Source organism: Diospyros lotus, chromosome 6 (genome assembly GCF_014633365.1).
Source record: "Diospyros lotus cultivar Yz01 chromosome 6, ASM1463336v1, whole genome shotgun sequence".
NCBI lineage: Eukaryota > Viridiplantae > Streptophyta > Magnoliopsida > Ericales > Ebenaceae > Diospyros > Diospyros lotus.
Genome location: NC_068343.1, coordinates 11,219,839 through 11,245,857, shown reverse-complemented (window position 1 = coordinate 11,245,857; position 26,019 = coordinate 11,219,839). Strand labels below are relative to the sequence as shown.

Genomic DNA, 26,019 nt, shown 5'->3' with positions numbered 1-26,019 from the left:
TAATTAGACTTTATTTAAAAAGATAAATTTTCTTTAATATCTTTATTTTTTTTGTAAAATAATAATTAAAACTATTCAAAATTATGTAGAAAAACTTTTAAAATATATTAAAGGAGATCCAATATTTGAAAATATATAAGAGTTGAAAGATAGAAATTTACCTTATCTGAGTGTTTCTAATCTTTTATATACATATTTGACCTTTAAGTCACTTTTATTATAATCACTCATGTAGAGTTATGACATAAAAATTTGTTAGTATTATTGAAATCAGTGTGTAATTATTAAAATAAATGTCTTTCTTATTCAATGCATCGTAAGATATTATTAGATTATAAATGAATGACGATCAATTAAATTACTTTCAATACTTTTTGGATTGTGGGGACTTGCAACTATCATAATTGGTTACGTGAATTGTTAATACGGCATTCTCATTCGCGTGATATCACTACAACTCTATTTTTTTACTATTTAAGTAAGTTTTCATGATACACATTGCTAGATTACGTAAAATTATGCCATCATTTAATGGTTAATTTTAATAAAATGAAATGATATTGTAAAATAGAAAGTCAATACAATTGATAAAATTAAAAGTTGAGTTTAAAATTAAAAATAATGTGAAAATTGAGTATTTTTTGATAAATTATCCTAAAATTTAAAAATATTAAGAAATTTACAAAAATAAACTAAATATGCTTAGCCTTAGATATAAAAACCATACCTAAAATAATGCGGCCTTTTCACCATCCCAAGTCCCAACTGCTGTGGAGGAGAGGTGCATTGCCTATTCGTTAGAGATGAAACAGAGCCATTTTGCAGTGTTGAGCCCCACATGGTCTGTTCTTATGCAATATGACTCTGTCCCTCCCTCTAATTTTTTTTTTTTTGTTTTAATCTTTGTCTTTTTGACTGGCTCTTTGTTATCTGAAATCCAAAGCTAAATTAATTCACTAAATTTGGGTTCATTTGGACAAGCAAAACCAAATTCATATAACCTATAAAAAAACATAATTGTCATGCAAAACTCATTTCTTGAGATACAAGTACCATTTTCCAAACAAGCATTGCTTCAGTCCTCCATTTAGACAGGATTTCAGCAACATAATTAACTGGGAATCGGTTCTTGCGGCTTGGTTGCCAGAAAGTTCTGTCTGTTCTTATAGCTTCACAATGCAATCATTATTTCTTTCATTTTTTGCCTTTATTGGCCACAAGATAACAAGGCAATGAACCAAAAGCATCAAGCATTGGAGATGCACTCTCCAGAAAAAAAAAAAAAAAAAAATCTGTCATTGTTGTCGAGATTTCACTAGAACTGATCATATAAGGAGCAAAGACCCTAAAATGTCAACAGGAAGGTCCGAATCTCCATGGGACCGAGCTCGACAACAAGAGTTGAGCTGTCGACAGGGCCACCTCTAACAGTAGCCGGTTCATCTCCATTGTCCCCTTCAACTTTCCAAGTCATTCTCTTCATCTGAGACTTCTCTTGGTTTGCAGACAAGCTCATTTCCTTGACCTCTTTGATCTGAAAGTTACACAAAGACAATACAAATGAATTGACCATCACCATATCTGTTCTTGTTAGGAAATGGGCTTGGATGCCTAAAAATGTTTAGACATGATCCTAGAGCTTCCCTTTCTTATTTTTTGACATGATCCTGGACCCTCTGAATATATGTTTCCTCTAGTAATCAATGTTTACGTTCACGACTTATCCCAAAATTGTTCAAAAGGAAGAGAATATCAAACAAATCTAGGGAATACATACCGTTTTTTGAGCAAACATCTTCTTCAGTTCAACTTTGGCTAGTGCCGAGTACTCGGCATCTTCCCCGGCCTAAAACAAATGCAGAATGAAATAAGGAAGGTTATAGCTCTCTTATTTTCTGGCCGCTAGATGCATCCAATCTATTTATTTCTGTTCATGGAATATTAAGGGGATTATGGAATTGAATTTACCTCGTATAAATGTGCCAAGCGAAGGAGCACAGTTCCATCACTCAGCTCCTGCAAAGCTGAGGTAAGAAGAGAGGGGAAAAACACACACACAGAAACCAAACGAAATGTGCATTAAATAAAGTACCTGAAGAGTAATTAATGCAACATTAAGAGGTAAAGTGTAGTTTGCATCCATGGGGGTTCCCTTAGTCAAATGAGAAGCTTTCCAATCTACTAATTTCTGTCAGATCAGTTTTCTCATCAGATTATCAGTACAATACACTGTTGATTGTTCAACTCGAATTAAGCATACCTCATGTGTGAAGGCTAAAAGAATGGGTGAGTAAACTTCCTGGCCAGTTGTCCGGCGCCACTGTGATCCAGCACCTTGCTGATTGACGCTAACATAGTACTTTCCTCGAACCTAAAACAACAACATATCAAGCCTTTATCCTACTATTTGGGGTCAGCTAGTAATTTCCTGGAAGACATAAGATGGGGTAGCAGAAACTCTGAAGCCCAGATGAAGCAAACTCTTATCTGAAAAACGCTCAATGATGATGGCCATCTGACTGAATATGGAGCAGTTTAGCAACTGGGAATAACAAGTCCTATCATTTGTTTTGGATACCTTAGGGCTCGTTGGACTACAATTTTATTTTTTGTTTTTGTTTCAATTTTAACTGAAAAAAATGTCCCATCATTTCTTTTCTTGTCTCGAAGAAAGAGAAATACTCTGCCTGCGAAGCACTTCTTTAAACAACTCAAGGCTGGAAATCGGAGAGCAAAGCAGACAAATGAGTACCGTAAGTCCTTCGCAACTGCTTCCAGTGCAGACTGTCTCATCAAGGGCTTCACCAACACCTCTGGAATCATCAAAGAGTATGCGCCTTGCATATGACAAAAGGAGATAATTTCAAGTGGCATATCAACAAAGATACCAGTGGTTCTTAATGACAAGTATAAGAATAATAATGTAAAAAATAATTATGTAAACCTGTGAAGCATTATTTCTACTTGTCCATCTTCAATGCTGGCTCCACCAACAGCTCGATCAACCAAGACCGAGAATTCAGATTTATTGTCTGTTGTATAAATTCCAAGGCTGAGCTGTAAACAGAAGCTAGAATTGTTATTCAGAATAAAATCATCAATTCTATCTTACTCAAATGAAAAGGAAAGCATAGATTCTGTTCGGATTCAAGGATTTGGAAGGATACTATGAATGATTAATTTGTTTGACCCAGAAAATTTATAATATACGCAGGCGAGTTCTCCAATTCTCATTAACTTTTTCTTTTCATAGTGAAACTCTTAAAAAATTGAATTTTGAATCACCTGAAATACTCTGTTCAATCATTACATCTAAATCAACATCTTTTTGGGTTCTTGACATGTAATAAAAATAAAAAGTAAAGATAAATAAAACACAAAATAAACCCCAACCATCTAGGTTATATAAATTGATTGACTTCATGGTGTAAACTCAGAAAAGGCCATGTCAAACTGCCTGCAGAGTCCCACTAATGCATAGCAAAAGCTTGGTCTAAGTTAAAACTACCTGGAAGTGGGTAAAAGCTGCATTTATTTTGGATCTACACCAAAATAAATTCTGCCTGAACATTATAATTTCAACAGAAGTTGAGAACACTACCGGATAGTAATTTCCTGCAACAGGCTGATGAACTTGAAGTGGCCAGTCCTCTCTATGATCTCGAACCTAGAAAAGCATGATATCAGATCCAAATAAGGGCTACATTTAGTGACAGAAAAATATAAATTTTATTGATTCTGAATTCTAGCAGAAACTTGGAAATGTTTCACTCGGAACAAACTGGTGGAACAAGAGAAAAGGATTTCAAAACTATAGCCAGAACCCGTAAGATGTTCGTTGAGGATTTTGTACATAGGTTCACAAGTGACTCAATGTATTAAGTGGATTGAGCTGGACAGACTAGTATGTTTTTTGCTAAACATTTGTAAAAAGTCATGCCTAGCATGTCATCCAATCAAGGCCTGGTCATACTTCTCTTTATGGATTTTATTACCTGTATTATGATTTATAGGCAGCATGTAAATAGGAAAAGAGTTGTCTTTTAGAAAATCTTTTCCATCATTCTATTTATGTAAATGATTACTTAAAACAAGTCAAATTATTCATTGAATTGAGATTATAACTATGGAAAATAAATAAGGAACTTGAATATAGAGGTTTCCATCAGTAATTTTCTGCTCTAACAAAGGCCATATATATAACCACATGAGAACATACAATAAGATATATTATTTAAGAAAGAAAATAGCGGCTTTTATTGAGCACTTTCTAAGGGATTTCAAATTTTCAAGGAGAAGAATTATATGAGATTTACCCGTTCTAGAAAGTCCCTCCCATTGGAATCAGTATAGAACACCTTGTTTGTGACCATATTTGCTGTCATCCGTGTAATGACCTCTTTACCAACACCATCATCCGTAGGTATAGGACCAATCTTGCAATCAGAAATTTGTCAGAACTCAACTATAACATTTTTCTCTTTCTTTTTTCCCCATACAAAAATGTTATTATGAGAAACTCCATGATTAACATGAAAATTTACATGTTTGGCTTACTGTGAATTCAACTTCAGCATGCTCTTTATCTTTGTAAAGTCTGACCACCTGACAAACAACTGTAAGTCAGAAATCAACAATTAACAAGTCAGGGAAGAAAAAAACAAACAAACAAGTTGAACAAATTGAGGACAATGAACAGTATTACTGATACATTAATAAAAATACTGAGCGGCAACTCATACTAATATGATATGAATCTGAAATAAGCTGAATCTCAGGAAAGCTTGCTTGATCTTTTATTGAATTCGAGTATGGGATATACATACATGAGAAACCACCTAAACTCTCTTAAAAATCAGGAACAGATTTGAGTTAGGCTTAGAAGATAAAACAAATCAACTGATATTTAAATTTCTGGAGTTATCTTTTACTTTCAAGCTGCCTTAACCCTTTAATCTTGGAAACCTCTCTTATCTCCTAACAACAACCCTATCCACTAATCTTGGGCATTCCTTTTACCTATTCCAACACTCCCCCTCCCTCGAGCTGGTGAATAAATATTCGTTATTCCTAGCTTGCTAATAAGTGATTCAAAACCTTGTCCTGCCATAGCTTTGGTAAGCACATAAGCAATTTGACTTTTTGTAGGAATATAGGACAAATTAATTCTTCCCTCTTCAATTTCCCACTTTATGAAACTTTAATCAATTCTCACATGCTTCATTCGAACATGCTGTACTAAATTATTGACAATACTAATTGCTGATTTACAATCAATGTACACTTTTGTTTGTTGTGACAAATAAATATGTAAATCTTCCATCAATCTTCCTAACCAAATTACTTCACAAATCCCTTGAGCTATGGCCCGAAACTCTGCCTCAACACTGCTACGAGCTACAACTGTCTGCTTCTTACTTCTCCATGTAACCAAATTTCCCCATAACTTAGTACAATAACCTAAAGTTGACCGCCTACCTTCAATAGACCCGGCCCAATCTACATCGACAAAACCCCCTATTCCTTTTTCTATATTTTTCAAAAATAAAAGTCCTTTTCCCCGTTTCCTTTTTAGATATCTTAGGACATGGATAAAAACATTCATATGTCTTTGGGTAGGAAAATGCACACTCACTGCATAGGCTATATTAGGTCGTGTAAGAAATTAATAATTAATTTTCCCACCAACCAATAATATCTTTCTTTTTCTACTGGTGCATCATCCTTGATTTCTCCAAGTTTCCAATTCTTTTCTAGGGGTGTTCAAGTAGGTCTACACCCTAGCTGTAATGCCCCGCTTCTCCAAACGTTAAATAACTTAGGAATTTTGGGAATATATATATATATTTTTTCAATATAAATCATTTCCCGACAATCCCGTTCTACCTTCCCAGCATACTAAACAAGAATCAGTAAGTTAAGACAGGTAATCATCATACATGCGGAAGCTTAAAAATTGAAACTTGATATGGTACATTCACTTTAATCATAACATAAGAATGCGTACCATTACATCATATCTTCCAAAACCTTAATACATGAATACATGGAGACTAGTCTCCCGAGATAACATCTAAACACCCTAAGTGCAGTCAAACGATACGTTAAATACATAGCCATTTTCCAACTCATCTAAAATATGTGGATAGACAAATTATCGAAACCACCTGCTGAATCATCAGACACGTCACCCCGTGCCGTCATATCACGACTTTCCATGCAATATGACAAAATGAATTATATCTTTCATAAATATCATGCATATATAAGCAATCATATCTTTCATAAATATAATGCATAATAAACAATCATATCTTTCATAAATATCATGCATAATAAACAATCATATTATATAAGATAGGACAACTCACCTTTAGAGATAAACTCAAATTTCTTGAAAAGCGTGCGTAGACTCGATATGCATGCCTGACCATAATTTCCGTGCCAACACTTGAAAGTTGCACCAATCACTTTTCCCCGAGCACATAAATCATAAAAAACATATTTAATCACTAAATATCTCAATATTCCAATTTCTTTTATTTTCCTTTATTTTCTTCCATTTTGCCTTCTAAAAATCCCAATAAATACCCTCGAGACTATTTTCTCGAATCTCTTTCCACAACAATTCATAATATCGAATGAACTTCAGAGGAAAATTACTGAGCTTACCCGGATGTTGTGTTTTCACACAAAACGAGGCTGTTTGGTGAGAAAACCGAGACATCGAGATGTCAAACACCAAAAATTTTTGCACAAACCCCCATAACTTATTTTTCTGGATTTTCTAACATTTTTTTGCATATTTTTCCAAGGCCCCACGCGCTAGGGCGATTGGCGACGCATGAAAGCCAACGCGTGCCGGCCACGCGCCTGTCGTCTTCTCCGGCGATGCAGGCTGACTCCACCGCGATGATCTCCTCAACCAGTCGATCCTTTTGACACATCTTGGAGCTTGAATGGAGCACCGGAAGGCCGTCAACCGGCCGTTTGAAGTCTCGGATCTACCGTCCGCCTCCCTCTTTTCGGCGACCTTCGAAACACCATTAAACCTTAACCAAAATACCTCAAAAGCCCCTTTATTCCCATTGCTCAATTCGTTCGATAAATCCCTCGATTTGAAGCTTCATTTCTCCCCATTTTTGAATCTTCAAACACCCGAGATCGACCAACCCATGTGCCTTAAAGCTTAAACCTACCCTAGATAGACCTCAAATCAACCTTACTCGACCACAAAAGCGAGTTGCAAGCTCGCGACAACCAAACTGAACTTTCAGTCGGTCTTCTTGCTTTTCTGGCCAACCCAGTGGCCGTTGTCGCCTCTTGCCTTTACAAAAGATACTCCCCCGACCATCCCTCGTGCAACCCTATGGCCAAAATTGGTCGTGGACGACCGGCAAGATGCAGTCGGTTTCCCATTGCAAGCTTTTTCCCTTATTTGCACTTTGGCCCCTCAACTTTTGGCTTTCACCCTTTTGCCCATTTCACATTGCCCCTTAACTTTTCATAATTGCATTTAAGACCCTCAAGTCCTAAAACATCCATTTGACCCTTAAAGATTCTAAAAAAACATCGTTTTAACCTCCCTCTGGCAATTTCAGAAAACTGCACTTAGGCCCGAATCCTCGTTTTGACCGCAAATCCATTCGTTTCTTCTTGAAACCGCTGAAAGGTTGTTCCTTATGAAAACCGAAACCCTCTCAAGCTTCCGTTGACTTCCCAAAAGTCGCCTTCAACGATTCGGTTTTGCAGCCTAAGTTGCATTTTTAGCTGTACCGAAAACCGTTCCCGATCCGATTTCTTTTGATACCATAAATCATGCCTCGAAATACTCATCACGGCCATATCATTTTCCTTTAGCATCTCGGCTCCAGGGCACTCCCTGCAGTCAATTCGGTTATTCATACGGTAATAAATTACCCTTATACCCTCAATTTATCTGAAAATCCCCCTTTTGCCTCAAGATAAATTACTTTTGGGTCCTTTAGAATTTCTCGGGTATTACACTAGCATTCCTATTTCTTTCAAAAGTCCAGTGTGTATTTTCTTTGTGAAATGAAAATACCTGTTTTACTTTGAGCCACCTCCATTCCTAGGAAATATCTCATTGTTCCTAGGTCTTTAACTTTAAATTCAGCTCTCAAGTGCTTCTTTAGACTCTCTATTTCTTGTATATTATCCCCTATTACTATGATATCATTCACATATACAATCAAGATAGCCTTATTTCCATTTGTTGAATGCTTTGTAAACAATGTGTCATCCATTTGCCCCTATTGATATCCTAACCAATTAAGAGTCATACTGAACTTCTTGAACCATGCTCTTAGTGATTGTTTCAACCCATATAAAGACTTGTTAAGCTTACATACCTTTCTAGCTTCCACTTCTTGCTCAAATCCAAGAGGAACCCTCATTAGATTTTGTAACACCCCGCTTTTCCCAAGCGTGTGTTAACCCGGGATTTCGGGAATATTTTTTTTCCCAACATACACTCAACATAAATAATTTCCCAACAATCCCAATTCTATCTTCTCAGCATATCAAACTTAATAATCAATAAGCTAAGACATGTAACATCATAAAAATGCAGAAGCAAGATCGAAACCTCAAATAATACATAACTGTAAATGCTTCATTTATAACATAGAAACCGTACCATCGTTTTACATCATATTTCAAAACAAAATACATGATAACTAAACATTTCGCACGTAGTTAAAGACCTACTATAGATCTAATATGTAAATAACGGCTACATCTCGATAACCTCTTTTCCCTTGGCACCACTGCTTTCAACTGGAATGTTTGAATATTCCAGGGACAAAGTCTAAATTAGATGCTGAATCATCTAAGTGAGAGTTCAAAAATATTTTCATAAATATATGTAAGACCGTGAATAAACTTGCATATCCTGACATGTCCCAATCCAAAAGAATCCCATGCAGCACTTATCCCATACCACGGGAAAAAAAAATCTCTCTAAGGGAAACATAATCACATCGACGCAATGGCACAACACAATCCTAGCTTAAGAGGGGCAACATCAACGCATCTCTCCGACACCTCGGGAACAATCGTTACCACTCCCGACATAAGAGGGTCAACATCAACACAGGAACCCGCCTCGCCACAATCACGTCAGAGATTACGTTCCCACTCAAAAGCATTCCGGAAACACTACCCATGTCCCATACACATGCCAATGCCATAACCACAACATGAAATGATGCATTACATAAAATGTAAAATCTCTAGGACAAACTTAATATATTTCATGTCTTAACTATGAACACAAACAGCTCTCTTATAAAGAGAAAATACAACAACAAAAGGAGAGATACAAGAAAGGAAAGATAATCAACAATAAGGAAGAAAGGAAAGATATATATAAGATCCTAATTCTAGTTTAGGAATTAATCCTAACCAAATCTCCATTGCCTTAATCTTGGATTTCCTCATAATCCAACATAAAATGACATTTCAATGCACAAAATTCAATGCACATGTATAAAATATTTTGGGATGAACCTCCCACATGAAACAACCATTCACAGGTTAAACCATTCACATGCAACAAAACCAGTTTTTCGGTAGAACCACTCACCTTGAATACAATTCAGAATGCCTCGAAATTCGAACTCAACCTCGACTCTCGTGTCAGGCTTTTAAATGCTAAATTCTGAGCCCTAGCACATTCCTCGAGCTTCAAATAAATTTCTAGAATTTTTCAAAAATTTTCTACTATTTTTTCCTCTTTTTCCTTCCTTTTCTTTCTTTCTTTTTTTTTTTTCCCGTTTTCTTTTTTCCTCCTTCCTCCACTTCTTCTCTTCCCAACGCCTTCTTCACCTTGCGCCCAAACCTATTTATACCACCTTATTCTTGGGCTCCAAGTATTATATATATTATATTATATTTATCACATATGCTTGCCTTCCACTTCACTTGGGCACCACGCACATACCTTGGCCTCCACCCATTCACATGAGTATATTTGATATATATAATTTATTATATTATATATTAAAATCATAGAAATTATATATAAATTTCTCAATTAAATTCTTAATCCCACTTTAGCATTGCATAATTGTAATTATCCTCAAATATCAATTCCCTTTGGATTAAAACATTGAAATTCAAAAATTAATAACTCAATAGTTACTCAATAAGTACGTTTTTGCCCTGGTGTCCTCTCAGGACTATCATTTCGTCCTATAACCACTTCAGGGCTTATTCTTACATAAAACTGGAGCCCCCTCAAGGTTCCATTGGCTTTCCGGAACTCCCTTACGATCATTCGATTTTTTAGGCTGTATTTTAGTTGTACCGAAAACTGTCTTCGTTTTAATTTCTTTCAGCATCATAAATCTCGTCTTGAGACGCTCGTCAACATCATGTCCTTTTTCTAAGTATCTGAGTTCTGGGGTACTCCTTTTAGTGGATTCAGCTTATTAGACTAACTTCTAATTCTCTGAACTGCTTCATAGTCACTTGGAAAATTCCTAAAAATTCTGAAATTGCTTTCTTTTATTTTGGGGTATTACGAATTTCCTCATCCAATTCTCCATTAATATTTAATTGATGCAGAGTCCATTTGAAATTGACAGCAAGAGAGAGTAATACTCTGATAGAATTTAATTCAGACACGAGAGCAAACGTCTCTTCATAGTCAATCCCATAGGTTTGGGTGAAACTTTGAGCCACCAACCTAGCCTTATATCTATCAATACTCTCATTTGCACGATATTTCACAGTGAATACTCATTTACACTCAACCACCTTTTTTTTCGAGGGTAACTCTACCATCTCCCTAGTATTTTGCTGCCAACCAATGCTTTCATCTCCTTTAAAACAACAGCTTTCCACTTTGGATCTTTCAAAGCACATTAGATGGTCTTAGTAATTTCAATATTGTCTATACTTGCAATAAAGGCCCTGAACTGAACCGTGGTGACAACTTTGAATAAGTCAAATGATTAGAAATAGGGTACTTAGCACATGACCTTACCCTCTTTTGAATTGCTATAGGAATAGCTAGATCATCAACCATGGTAGTGTTATCCTCAGGTGGACTAGGCTCCGGATCCAATGCTTGGTTGTGCTGAGATTGTTGAGGACCTTAGGCCGCCAGGAATAAACCAAAAGTGGGTTTTTAGAAGCTGTAAGGGAGGTGTCAAGAGCTATGAGTTTTCAGGAGCTGTAAGTGGGTTGAGTGGGTTTTCATGAGCAGTTGGCAGTAGGTTTTTAGGAGTTGATGTTGATGCTCCCCCTTGAGAACACACTGATGGCTGGGATTCAATAGGGCCAGACATTGGAAGAGAGATGGTGGGATCTGAATGCCAATCTGCACTTGCAGTCTCCCTCGAAAGAGATGTATTAGGATAGAAAGGTTGATCCTCATAAAAGGTTACATCAGAAGACACAAAAAACTTCTGAGAGGAGGGACAATAGCACTTCTAGCCTTTTTGGGAAGGAGAATACCCAACAAAAATACACTTTAGTGCTTTAGGCTTAAATTTTGTCCAAAAGGGATTGTGGTTGTAAGCATACACAATGCAGCCAAAAACCTTGGGGGAAATAGAAGTAAATAGGCGAATATGAGGAAAAATATCACAATAAGTGCTGGGGGGAGGGGGGGTTCAAAATTGAAGTGCTTTGGTGGGAAGACGATTGATGAGGTAAGAAGCTGTGAGAATGGCTTGCCCCTAACAAGAATTAGGAACATAACTAGTGAACATCATGGCTCGAGCAACCTCTAGAAGATGTCTGTTTTTTTTTTCTTTCAGCCACCCCATTTTGTTGAGGGGTATATGGACATGACCTTTAATGGAATATGCCATGTTCGGAGAGATATTGAGTGAAATCATGAGAGAAATGTTCACAGCCATTGTTAGTTCGAAAGACACAAATGGAAGATTGGAATATATTCAGGATAAGTTTGTGAAATTGTTTGAAAATGCTACTAGCCTCGAAGTTTTCTCTTTGAGATAAACCTAACAAACTCTAGTATGATCGTCAATAAATGTTATAAACCAACGAGTACCTAAGACATTTGAATGCTTGGTAGGACCCCAAATATCACTATGAATAAAAAGAAAAGGTTCACATAGTTTGTAGGACTAAATCGGATAATGAAAGCGAGGTTGTTTAGTAAGAACACACTGCTCACACTTAATAAAAGGTTACTCTTTATTAATGAAAATATGAGAATACAAGAATTTTAGGTATGGAAAATTATGGTGTCCTAGGCATTTATGCCACATCAGTGTATTGGCATTAGAAGTTACAGCAAGAACTATTTTATTTGTGGGAGGATTTTGAATGGCTGCACCATCTCCTGAAACATAGTAGAGGTCATCTTTTTCCTCAACACTGCCAATTATTATCCCTGAAGATTGGTCTTAGAAAACACAGTACGAAGGGAAAAATGTTATACTACAATTCATGTCTCTTGTCAGTTTGCTAACTAAGAGTAAATTACAATTTAATTCCGGTACATGTAGAAGAGATTGCAGCTTTAGTTTCAATAAACTAACTGTTCCATACCCTAAAGCGAGAGATGTAGAGCCATCAGCCATAGAAATATTAATGGTAGTACTACAAGTTGTATAATATGATATAGAATTAACCAAACTTGTCATATGATCGGATGCACCTATATCCACTATCCAAACATGTTTAGGAAGCTTTTGAGATATCAATGAGTACCGAAAAATACCTTGTTGAGCAATTAAGGCTGTTGGCTTAGAAGTAGCAAGACTTGAGAGTTTTGTACCTGTGGTTTGATTTAGTAATTTGTTAAAGGCTTCAATCTACTCAGTTAATAGGTTTAGGTTTGTGTTTTTTTCAATTTCAGTGGGAGCTTCTGTAACATAGGCTAAATGGGTTGTTTCTCATTTATTTCGTGGCTTCCAATTTGCTAGCTTGCCATGAATCTTCAAGCACGTTGCTCTTGTGTGGTATGATTTATTATAGTGGTCACACTGCTGCTTATCCTTGTTTATCTCTAAATAGTGTCTTCTCTTTTGATTGTAGCAAGAACAGAATTTTGGGGGCCTAAGTGTGAGTTTGTAAGTCGAGTGAGCATTACTTTCCACCTACTTTCCTCTCTCCTTAATTCAGCAAATACTTCTCTAAGTGTAGGCAAAGGTTTAGCACCTAACAATCTTCCACGAACTTCATCCAAATCCGAGTTAAAAACCATGGAGAAAATAAAAACATGATCCTTCCCCAACATTTTACTATATTTTATACTTTCAACCGGACAATCCCAACTAATATTGTAGAATAAATCCATCTCATGCCATAATTCTGTCAAAATATTATAGTATTCAGTAACATTACGGTTACCTTGTTGAGTTGTACAAATGGTTGACCTAATTTCAAAGCATTGAGAGGTATTTTCTATCTCCTGTACTACATCCCAAACATCCTTTGCAATCTTGTAGAAAAGATAGGTTCTACAAATCCTCGGCTCCATTGAGTTGATAAGCCACACCATAATAATTGAATTTTCTACTTCCCAAGTGCCATAATTTGCTGCTGTATTTGGTGGGGTAGAAATAGTTCCTATCAAATATCTAACTCTTCCTTTCCCTTTGATCACTAGCAAAACTAATTCAAATCATTCTCTGAAATTACTCCCATTCAGTTTATGTTAAGTAATCTGTAGAGAATGGTTGTCAATGGGATTTGTAGAAAAATTCAGCTGTGGATGAGGGTTAGAAGAACTATTGGCCAAGGCATTGGTTACTGTTGGGGTTGGTTGGTTTCCAGCCATGCTTCAATGATTGAAGAGTCTAGCGCTTAAGATCTAGGCTACCAGGACTTTAGCTCTGATACCATGAAATAAGTTGAATCTTAGGAAAGCTTACTTGATCTGTTATTGAATTCGAGTATGGGATATATATACATGAGAAACTACCTAAACTATCTCCTAAAAATCAGGAACAGATTTTAATCAGGCTTAGAAGATAAAACAAACCAACTGATATTTAAATTTCTGGAGTTATCTTTTTCTTTCAAGCTGTCTCATCCCTTTAATCTCGAAAACTTCTCTAATCTCCTAACTTTATCCACTAATCTCAGGCATTCCTTCTACCTGTTCCAACAGAATCAAATAAAAAATGATCCCATAATGCAATTTTTTTCCTTTTAGTTTCGTAAGGACATGATCATCATCACTGTATCCTCCAAAACTCCTAGCCAAAATGAAAAGGACAACTGGGCAAACCAGAAGCTTCTCCTACCCATGTCATCCAGCAAGTAATCTAGAACACACTTGTTAGACACCTATGCTTCACAGTTTTCCACTTGCAGTAACAGATGCCATATGTTTCTTCTCAATTCTTGTCAGTTTATATGATCATAAAGATGATACGTTAATCCCATACTCTTCCACCTATTACTATCTTTTTACAGGCTACCTATCTTCTTGCATGATAACCATATCAGAACCCTAGACCATCCAAGTTTTTGGCCAAATTGATGGCTAAATTCATTTTGTAAGTGAGCAGGGAAACACTCTAGCAGCAAAGTTCATGAACTTGAATGAAATGCTGTGCAATTGGAAGCTCTTTTGACCTTAAACTAGCATAAAGTATTGATGTAAATAAAGAGTTGGTATTAACAGAATAAAATCAGGGTTAAGGCAAACCTGATAGATCCACGAGCTGAATTGCTGTTGAACTTCATCAACCAGAGTTCCACGCACAACCTTCAAGGGCACCTATAATCACAATAGTTAGCATTACTCTCCAGTGAACAACATATGGAAGCAATAAAAACATCATAAAATTGGCATTTCATTCATCACAACAGCAAACAAGACAGCCTAAGATTTAACAGAAAATCAAGACTCAAAAAAGAACTGAATGCTGAGAAGGGATTTCTATAGCCAACCCGTTGAAGTTGGTACAAGGTTTTATGTATCAAAGAGAAGAGGCTTACAGATCGTGAAACCACAGTAGGAGGGGCTCCATTTGGCCTGAAAATGTACGCACCAGAACACTACAAAGACATTGTACACATTACATGTCAACAACTTACAAGTCAACTTGTGATCAAATCGTAAGAAAAGCATACCTGAGGATCTGTGTCACCAGCGCTTGAGCCATACCACAGATAGCTTTGTTGCACTGGTATATCAACCTGAAAAAAATGTTATGAGTCACGATACATATGCAACTCCATTATCTGTCACAAAACTGGAAACATCTATGTAACCAGAATGGATAAGACACAGCAAGAATAATCTCAGAAACATAAAGTTAACTTTAGAGATCAAATAATGATCCATCTTTGTTGTAAGACTTAGAATGTTGGGCATTTAAGTACCAACATATGCAAAATATGAATGTAACAAAAAAAAGGATGTTATAATGGATATGCAACCATACCAGAAAGAGAGAATTAAAAACAAATTATACATAATAAGGTTGAAGTGGCATCCATTGAAGATAAGATGGGCAAGACGCAATTAAGATGATTTGGAATATGAGAAAAATATCAATAAATACCCATGTAATGGGAATGGATGGAAATGGAAGAAATTTGTGGCAGAAGAGGTAGAGAAAGAACAAATAAAACCTGGTGAAAAACCCTCAGACATGATGTGGGAATAGCTACAGATAGAGATAGATGAAGTGCTAGAATTCATGTTGCTAATCGTTATTTTTCTTGATTATGGACAATGATTTCTCAGTTAGGTAACAAGTTTGACTGTGAGACCTATTATTCAACTATCATCTCCAATGCCAGTTCTCTTGCATCCAGAAAGTGAAACAACTTACCCCCATTTTAGAATTAAACATCCTTTTGAGCTGTCCAGACGCTAAAGAGAAGGACATTTTCAAGTTTCCTGGTCCAATTTCAATGGTGTCATTCTGTGGAACATCCGCCACTGAGACATAAGCACTTCTGCTTTTACCTATATCATTTGGAGTAGAAAACCGCTAAATTAACAGATTAGGGTGAAAGGAAAACAATAAGTCACGTTGTCTAAGCCTCCTGTGATTTAAGATTTTTTTTTCTTTTCCACTTCCCTTCTTTCTCAAAGGAAACTGGAGGTGCTTGTGAAGAAATCCCAGCACACTGAAGTTTGTTTATGGGAAAAAAAAAATTAAATATAATGTACAAGCTACAGCTCAGAAGAGATATTTTGGACAAGTACCTTCTCCAGATGCATTAGAAACAAAATATGTGTTCCAACCCAGAGGTGGCAAAGATACTTGAAACAAGATCCAGTACTTGGGAGCTTGTCCTGGTGAAATTCCCAAATAAGCCCTGGTATAGAAGTTTCTTAAGTTGCTTGTAACGCTATCCAACTCCACATATTGTGCCTCAACTGTATTACCCATGGAATCTTGGACAACAAGATTACTATCATTAACCTGCCATAGTTTACATTCTAAATATCAGACACAGCATTAATTGAGATGAATTTCCTTGCAGAAATTCTGGGACAAGTGCACTTATTTTTTTATTTGGATTAATAGAAGAAATAATAAATAGAAAAACAAGAGTTTTCTAACATCTACCATAAAAAAATAGCTTCTGAATCTTCTATTTAGATAGGTCATAAAAAAGAAAGCTTCAGATTGCATTGATACCATTGAAATGAGAAAAGGACAAATGCAAATCTCAAATCCAAAATCATGTATCCAGACATTCAACTAGTTTTTTTGACAAAGTAACTATCTCCCCCAAAATAATTGGCAAACTACTTGTGTCAAGAAAATAATTGGTAAAATACTATTCTTGCTGACAGACCATAACAAAAACCCACTCAGTCAGTGAGCAGGTCTCATGCCACTGCTTGTAGCCTAGACATGGTTCTAGGCCTGGAAATGTGCAGGCCTATTGCACACAATGGAGTTTATATATATGTTCAATATTATAATATAGATTATAATATATATTTTATACAACAAGTGTAAAATTATATAAATTATATAATATATTACGTTTTAATATATAGTATATTATAATACCTGTTATAGATAAAATAATATACAATATATATTGGTATTGCATATTATGTAATATATGTTCTTATTATACATATTATGTTTATACATATATGATAATATACTATTTTTTAAATAATATATAGTATATAAGGGTAAATTATATTGCTAGTTCGATAGTTTGTGAACTTTTACTTTATAACAAACTAGTCACCGTAGTTAAATTTTTGTCACCACAGCCACTAAACTTTGATTTTTGTTAAAATTCAATCCCTCTTTCAATTTTTTGTCAAACTCTATTAACGAAAATTGACATGGTATACATAAATATAAATCTCAAAATTCTTGAATGTTAAAATTAACCTAAACCCCACAATCAAGTATTTTGGAGTTTATATTAATATATACTGTGTTAGTTTTCATTAATAGAATTTGATGAAAAAAATGAAAAAGGGACTGAATTTTTAACCAAAAAAAAAATGTTTAAAAAAAGTTAAAATACAGCGATCAATTTATTAAATAGTGTAAAGGTGAGGGACTAATATTGTAATTTATCTTAGTATATTATAGCCCTATATATAAAAGTATTGTGTCCCAGTTATTAAATTTTAATTATAGTCCAAATCCAAAACAACTTGATTATGAGTTTAAATCTGTTTAATTATAGGCTGTTTAACTATACATTATATTATTTTTGGCTTGAAAGAAACTCGCCCACTCTGGAAAGGTCTTCCATTGTGTTCAATAGGCATGCACATTTCCAGGTCTAGAATCGTGCCTAGGCTGCAAGCAGTGGCATGAAACCTGTTCATTCAGTGAGCAGGTCTGTCAGCTAGAATAGTATTTTGCCAATTATTTTCTTGACACAAGTAGTTTGCCAATTATTTTGGGAAAGGCAATTACTTTGTCGAAATACTCGACACTCAACTATGTAGTGGACTCAGAAATATGCAGAACACAGCTGATGATATGAGCTACACAAGCATTCTACACAGGAAGAAGCGAAAGCAGAGGTCAGCTTTCCTGTTGCTAACATTCAAAAGAAAAATCAATTAATATATTTGATTGGCATGTTTTATTGAAAGAGACTTAGAAAAGTGTCATGTCTCATGAAACTGCCATACAATAGCAAAATTGACTCTCACGAATAATCAGAATATTGTAGCTGGTAATTGTTAGGGAACTTGATGTTTGGCAGATAAAAACAACTCGCATTTCCAGAAAAGGAAGTTTGTTTGTTGTCTACTTAATGAATTAGTTATTTGAAGATAACAACTATACAGCCTAAGGTTTTTATCTAAAGAAACTCTACAGCCTAAGGCAATGGCCATGATGCAATACATTGTATTGAGTCTGAACATTGCAACCCAGAGTTCTTGAAAAACCATAGCCTTTCTAAAATTCTACTGCTGTAGAAGATGAAACTTACTGGAACTCTTATTGTCTCAGTACGATTCCATCCAAGAGGATTATAGGCCACAACAACCTGCAAGGACATGTTGAAATATGTGAACAAATTTCCTGAATATTCCCAGATAAAAAATAATCCTCAACAATCAACAAAAATTACCAAACTCTTCCCTTCTGGAATATCTTCCTCAGTTGTTGGGCAATAACTTATATTAAGTAATTGACACTGTAAAAGTAAAATTGGCACTAGATCAGACAAGATAATGGAACATCAGATGAGGCATACTTGGCAGACAACTTTCACAAAGCTTGACTAGGGAAAAAAAAATCAGTGAAAACAAGAATACAGGAAATGTCTAGTTACAATTATAGCACCTTTCATTTTTGTGTGTCTTGTAGATCAGACCCCAGAATGGGGACTTGTTGACTTCTAAAGAAACAATTTCAATTATTTATGGTCTTTATTTACAACCATATAATGCTATTCTTCAAAACTTGATTTTCATCAAAAAAAATTTATCAGCAAGCTACTAAGATAAGAAGAGGAGAAGAGTATTCTATGCGAACACCTCTAGAATATGCATTAGCCTCATTACACTAAAGACACATGTAAATACATGTGTGGCACTCCTTTAAATGTGCTCTTTATAATCACATACAAGATCGATCTTGCCGTTGTGATCTTATCACTATTAGTTGATACTATACTAGCAATAATGCTGTCAAATATGCTGGAACATCACCTTGAGGACCATTTTCAAGGTTAACCCTAAACAAAATAGAAAGCAACGCATTTGTTGATAGAGATGACTTGCAAGCTAGAAGCCATTTAGCTGACCTCGCCTAATTACAAGAGGCAGATAGAAAACTTTTCATTATTGCGAAAAGTATAGTTTCTTCATTTCATTGTGTTCTAAAAATACTTGATCTAAGGTATACATTACAAGGTGAATTTGCAACTTCCAATGATAAAGGAACCTATTCATGAAGCATTTTCAATCTGTTATAATTGGAAAAAATCACTCTCTCCCCCAGGTCAAGGTGTATAATGCATTCCCATAGTGTCATTTCAGAAAAGTAAGTAACGCAGGCAATATGTGTATAAGATAACTTTAATAAATTAGATAACTTGGTCCTGGAAGTTACATGGGCCAAGTGATGCTTAATGCTCAAACACATGTGAGAGTGCGCACACACACACCCAGAGTAGCTAGAGTTCATATCCACAGCATTTTTTCCTTCTTTTCTTTAATAGGTTCAGTATTTCCCAAATCCACTAAACGAGACATTATACAAAATGTCTTACCATGTAGTGAATGAACCTGAGATTCCTCAGGACATGGTGCCTATTGAACCAAAATCTCTCACATGAGTGTCATTTCACAGCATATTAACACCTTAACATCTTATTCTCAGGTTAGTGCAATATCAAACAAGATTAGCAAATGGTTCAGAAGTTATTCAGGGAGCTACTGTTTTATGAATCATGGTATCATACCCTCCAATGGTTATCACAGTCCATTCAGGTGATTCCAAAAACAATAGTATCATTTTCTTCTTCTTCTTTTTTTATCAACCATAAGATTTGTCAATTATATATGAAGAAATTATACTTTTAGGCATTTGCTATAGTATTGTATATGAATGGAAGGAAGATAAATATAACCTTTATTCACTCCTGCAGATTTAACACTCATTCACATATTCTTGTCAGAAGGTTACTGTATCTCTTGTTCACAAATAAAGGGCTATATTATACATCTAGCTTCATGGCTAAGTATTTTAGATATGCATTTGCAAAGTAAAACTAAAAGTTAGGTAGAAGAAATACCTGTCTCAATGTCAACAAGGGTGTGGCACATTGGCCTTTTGATGTCGAGTTAGTGAGGCATGACAAAGCTGAATTTATAACAGCTTCTGCCTATGTCGAGTATTGAATTTGAGAATGTAAAGGCAATGTTGGGGGTAAGATAAGTAAATTTGAAGTTCTTGAAATTGTCAGCAGCTTACCTCAGAAGCTCCAATCGCTAAGCGCTTTGCGTAGTCATCTGTTGTGTGTTGTTTAGCAGTACCTGTGATAGCATCATGGTGCTGAGCAATTCCTAAAGCATCTCCTAAACTGTAAGTATTAGGGCCAGCAGCTTTCCTTCCAGCCAGGAATTCTAGTTGGCGTGCAGCCTACATGGGGAAAGGGAAACAACTCATTATCTTTTTTATTTGAATTCAACTCATAAACTACTGTTATAAAGAATGAGCAAGATCATCCAAGGCATGTGCCATGAGAATTTGTCCCCTCTCCTTATGGTACATATTGACCACTCTGGAACTTAGCATGCCAAAAAGGAATGGCAAGTATATTCAATAAGATTTCGTGTTTATAACTGGTGAAGTTTCTTAGGGACTCATCATGATGTTTCAAATGGCAAATAGAGGACCAAAATATTTTGGATTTGACTAATTGATGGGATGGATGATGGCTATTAGCAGCCACAATATCAACTAAATAACACAAAAAGATCTTCATACTAACTTAATGCCAATCTGAATAGAAAAATCATTAACGCCATACCAAATAGTATCCACTCAAAATACGAACATATCCCTTCAAGGCAGGCCGACTAGTAAAAAATCCAGTCCAATAAGCATTGATGTTATCTGCATATCTGAAAATTATTAAAAGACAAGATTATGTCATTGATTAAGGTGATACAATTATTCAGAATAAGGTGAAACCATAAAAATCCATGCTCACGGGAAATAGTCATCAGCTTTCAGTGGCCAAGATACATTTTCCGCATTTTTTGCATCTGTGTAGATAGATGGAGTAGAATATAGTGCATTTATGCGACCATCCTGTAGATTTCAGACTTGCTCTTAAAACAGATGTAGTTAAATAAGTAAATGAAAGGGAAACACAATCACATTCTAAACAAAATATTAGACTGGGATTCAGCATTGGAGTAATTTCAAACTATATGCAGAAGAAACCATAACAACTCATATTTCTTGTTCAGACAAGGTCCCCATAGAACCAAGAGATGCATCAAAGTCTTACATGCCAATTTGTGCACAAATAGATACTACTATACATGCAGAGTATATATAAACTTTTAGCTTAGGGTTGAACAAATCTGATAAATCCTAGTGTTTCTGCTCAATCCAGGGCCTTGCATTATCACATCGAAGACCACACTCCACACATTTGGTACTTAGTTTGATACTCACCTACTTTTTCAAAGCATTTAAAGGAAAATAGGTTATCACATCTGTATCCATTACATACTCTGTTTTCTGATTGCACAGGTAATCCAACCCATTTTAAGCACATATAACGAGAAAAATTAAACTAAAACCGGAAGGTTTAAAATGTTTGGGTATATAAAAAAATTACTTTGTTAACATAGTGAATTAACTTGTCCATTTGTTTGAACCAAGACTCAGCATATTGATACTGGAAGTCATCTCCCATTGTCCACATGATATGATTTGTCCTTGTCACATTTGCCTGCAAACAAAGAGGGTTAAAGGCACTACTGATTAGTATACCTAGACCTTCTAGCTACTTCATATTAGAAGCCAAACGCACAAATGCCATATTTAAAAGCAAAAATATCCAGGGAAATCAGATATTACTTGAGTAACTGCAGCATTAATAAAATCATTTACTCGTTGTTCAACATTGTAGTCGAATAGAAGAGGATTATCCTGCAGTTTGTACCATGCATCAGATAGAGAAAAGTCACCAAATTCACTGCAATAAAATTTTACTGAGATCATGCTTGGTTATTGATATAACCTGAACAGGAAGGAAGTCATCATCCACTTCAAAATGGAATCCATTTGGAGGACTATAATGAACAGGAAATGCATTGGCAAAGATCTGTAGAAGAACCAAAGTGAATGATGAAGAAAGCAATCTATTTAAAAGAAAAAAATCTGGAACAGAAAAGCATTTAAGCTCCAGACCTGAGAGGAAGAACCAAAAGTTTTTGATCCACGCCATACAACTTCAAGAGATTTATCTTCCTTGCGCTTAGCTCTGTCCTGATAATCAATTCTTGCAAAATGCACAGAGTCGAAACCAAGCTAAAGCAACAACAAATAAAGCAAATTTAGAACATATACATTTCAATAAACTAAACAAATGCAACTGAAAATATCATAACTTGTTCAATAATTTTGTTACTATATCTGAAACATGGGACTTTTAAGTTCTAGAAGAATAACAAATCTATAATGTAGCATTACCAATGCAATCAAACCAACTCAACCAGTTGAACTCAATAAACAGACTTATGAGCAGAAACATATAATGATAAGGTGTATCTCCATCTTTAACTCCATAGGTTACTGTCAACTAAGATCAAAAAAAATTTGTACCTCGGCACCCAGTAGGTAAGCTTGCACTGCTGAGTGCCCAAATGGATCTATCTGCCATCCAGCACGAGGTGTTATATTGAATTGAGTTCTCAGTGCACGATGTCCAAGGGTTGTTTGGTCAATCATGTCTACATAATGGGATGCTGCTTCATCATGCATACACCAACCACCATTTCTGTGACAAAGAATCATTTTTGGTGTGAATTAATACCACCATCATTGACAAAGGAAACAGAATAAAAGTAGCTGGTACACTACATACATGAATTCCAATTGGCTTGCATCGACAAGCTTTCTAACTTCTTCTTGTATTTCCACATTCTGTTCTTCCCACCACCTTTGGAAAAAAGCCTACACTTACCATTAGCCTCTGTCAGTAATCACAAGTTCTTCTAGACAGAAAAAAAATGACAATGCTCAAATCGAAAAAGAAGAAGAAGAAGAAGAAGCAAGAAAAAAAAAAAAAGAATTGACATAAACTTCAAGTTAAATAAAATAAAGTTATCTTACACTTTTTTTCTAGAGCATGCCACATGAAAGAGCATAAAGATAAAAAAAAAGCACTGTTTACACTCAGTTGCTTTTGCACCACAAGAACTTAATCAACTGTAATTGTATTTCTGGTTTAAATTGTTGGTGAGCTTACCCATTAAACATATTTCTGAGCAATCATTGCAACTATGACCTTGACAGGATTACAGTAGTGAAAGAGATTCATGCAGTCATGCAACACATTCTTTAGATACTTAGTTTCATGTGGCTCAACTTGAACTCAAGACCTCGAGCTCATGAGCATTCCAACTGAACTACCACTAAGTTGCAACTCTAGTAGTGTTGTGGTTCAAGTCTTCATTAAATAAAAACAGTTCATCTCATTCATCCACCCAATTCCTTACGGTATTGATCGGTACTTAGTGATTGACCTCATTAAAATTTACTAGACACAATGTGGAGATGGAAATAAGTTGCAAATCAAATTGATGGATCGCATTCTTAGAATATCCAGCCATCAGAAAGAACATTCTATATGGAGTTCATCGACACGTACTTGACCAAATCATCAAAATTTACTCGTCTTACCATTTCAGCAAAGACAAACTTCCTATTCGGATCTCTGCGCAAAGACATAACAACCGAGTCCAGCACATTCTCCACACAAGCACCCTGCAAAAAATCAACAAACACCGACACCATTCAGATACCCCGAACTCGTACCCCAACACACTCACATTCAATTCAAGAAAGCAACCTAGAAAAATCCTGATACGTTAATTTTCTATGATGATGTAGTATGAGAGCACGAGTTATGTATGTAGTATGACCTGTATGCTGTTGTTTGATCCAACATAGTACTGATCGATCGTCTTCAACCATCCCACATCATCATGCGAGTGGGGAACCAAATGAACATTCAATTTCCCTTCAACAATAACGCTTGAAGTGTTGTATTTCACGTACCCATCAACAGCTCCGTGGGAACAAAGCAAAACCCATGCCCAAACGAGGGCTGAAGCTGATAGAACCGACATATTTGTTTATATCCCAAAGGGGCCTGGGTTTGCTATACGTACATATATATATGTATATATAGAAGAAGAGTGCAGGCGGGTGAAGTGCTGCAAAAGCTGTGAAACGAAATCTATTGGCAACAAGAGACAAAAGGGGCATTGGTTTTTCCGAGCTTGCGTTGCCGGCCTTGAGAACAGCAACAGCGTTGTCCACGTAGCAGTGGAATGAAGTAATGGTGGGAGGGGCCCCCACGGGCGTAGCACGGTGGTACCCGGGTAGCAGAATTGCAGTCAAGTAATGGTGGGAGGGAGGGAGGGAAGTTCACGTGGGATGCTATTGTCATGGGATTTGAAAATGAGGAAAACTGGCGGGCGGCGGCATCTCTCTCACACTCTCTCTTCCTTGTATTATAAACAATTCATTTTTTATTTTAATTTTATTTCAAAAATTATGCATATTTCAATCACACTCTCTATTTTATTTATTTATTAATAAATTTTAATTTTATTTATTTTACCTTACTTGTAATTTTTATTATTATAAAAAATTATTATTTATTTAATAATTTAATAATAAATATGACAATATTAAATTTTTATAATATTTAATGTATTTACAAAATAAATCTATACATGTATATACAAAATTATTTTTAAACGCTCAATACACAAAATAATCAAATACACAAATCAATGGTCAAATATATAAAATATCAATTATCTAATATAAAAATAAATACAAAATATATATTAAATCACAAACCAAGCTGATCTTGAGCAAAAAGAAAACACTGCCGCCATCGTTGCTAGAGGTGTTCATTGCTACCGTCAACATATATAATTTTGATAATTGTAATTATATATATACAAAATATATATTGAATCACAAATCAAATTGAAACTCAACAAGTGTAATTTGAATCTTAACGAATATTTGACAAGAGACATGATATATACAGAGTAATGTTGAGGTGAATTTTCGAGAATTTACTTTTTATATTTTAACTTGACGAGCAATTTTTGTTCATATTAAAAATGACCTTAGAACTAGAAGTTTAAAAGGAATCAGATTTTTATAAATAAATAAAATAATTATCATGTAATTGTTATGCTTCATAAAGAACGATTACAAAAAAATGAAAAACTTCAAATGCCAAAATTCTAAGTGCATTTAAGGATTGGTTGGTTCATTAGATAGGGATGGGGTTAGGTCAGGGTTGGCCCACCCCATTCAACTCTTGACTTCGTCATATGAATTATCTCACCTAACAAAGTAATAAAAAAAAAATAGTTTTAAGGTTATTATTTTAAAAGTTTTGACTTTCTTTGAGTATCACGACCTTAACTCCTTATTAATGAGTGACAACTGGTAAAACGACTTCATTTTCAAGGCGTGCATGCCATCGTAAGGATGCTGTCCTGTCGTCAAAATGTTGGCTTCACTTCATTTGGTTGAATGCTATTCTCAGCGAGTCTACTTGACTGGTCAAACGGAGAAAACATAACATAACTAGTCAAATACCTTCTTCTTCTTTTTTTTGGCGCAAAGCGAGACAACCCAACCCATTCAATTTCAGTTTAATCACGGGTCTTCTTTTGAGCCTGAATGGTAATTTGTATTTTCTCATCTCAACCTCAATCAACCATAGGAAAGGAGTCGGCTTGGCAAGCCATGGATAATCTTTGAGCTGATGCAAGCAGAGCATATGATAAAAGCCAATAATAGCATATTTGAACTGCATGCGTTCTCA

General features: G+C 35.4%; 1 protein-coding gene across 1 annotated transcript; it reads right to left on the bottom strand.

Annotated features, from left to right (window-relative positions):
• Window positions 1–1,017: 1,017 nt before the first annotated feature.
• On the bottom strand, window positions 1,018–26,010 carry LOC127803659 (alpha-mannosidase). The gene is made up of 30 exons (XM_052340064.1): window positions 25,791–26,010; window positions 24,083–24,273; window positions 23,841–23,924; window positions 23,023–23,111; window positions 22,761–22,935; window positions 22,347–22,466; window positions 22,177–22,260; window positions 22,014–22,085; window positions 21,772–21,885; window positions 21,133–21,233; window positions 20,950–21,043; window positions 20,391–20,558; window positions 20,212–20,301; window positions 18,541–18,606; window positions 18,400–18,456; window positions 16,175–16,394; window positions 15,795–15,931; window positions 15,088–15,153; window positions 14,953–15,012; window positions 14,660–14,731; window positions 4,558–4,605; window positions 4,317–4,436; window positions 3,602–3,667; window positions 2,945–3,057; window positions 2,753–2,837; window positions 2,261–2,371; window positions 2,093–2,188; window positions 1,969–2,016; window positions 1,778–1,846; window positions 1,018–1,534 (listed from the first exon to the last, which is right to left on the bottom strand). The coding sequence occupies exons 1-30, from the start codon at window positions 26,008–26,010 to the stop codon at window positions 1,346–1,348; spliced, it is 3,225 nt and encodes a 1,074-aa protein (XP_052196024.1). The 3' UTR covers window positions 1,018–1,345.
• Window positions 26,011–26,019: the final 9 nt, after the last annotated feature.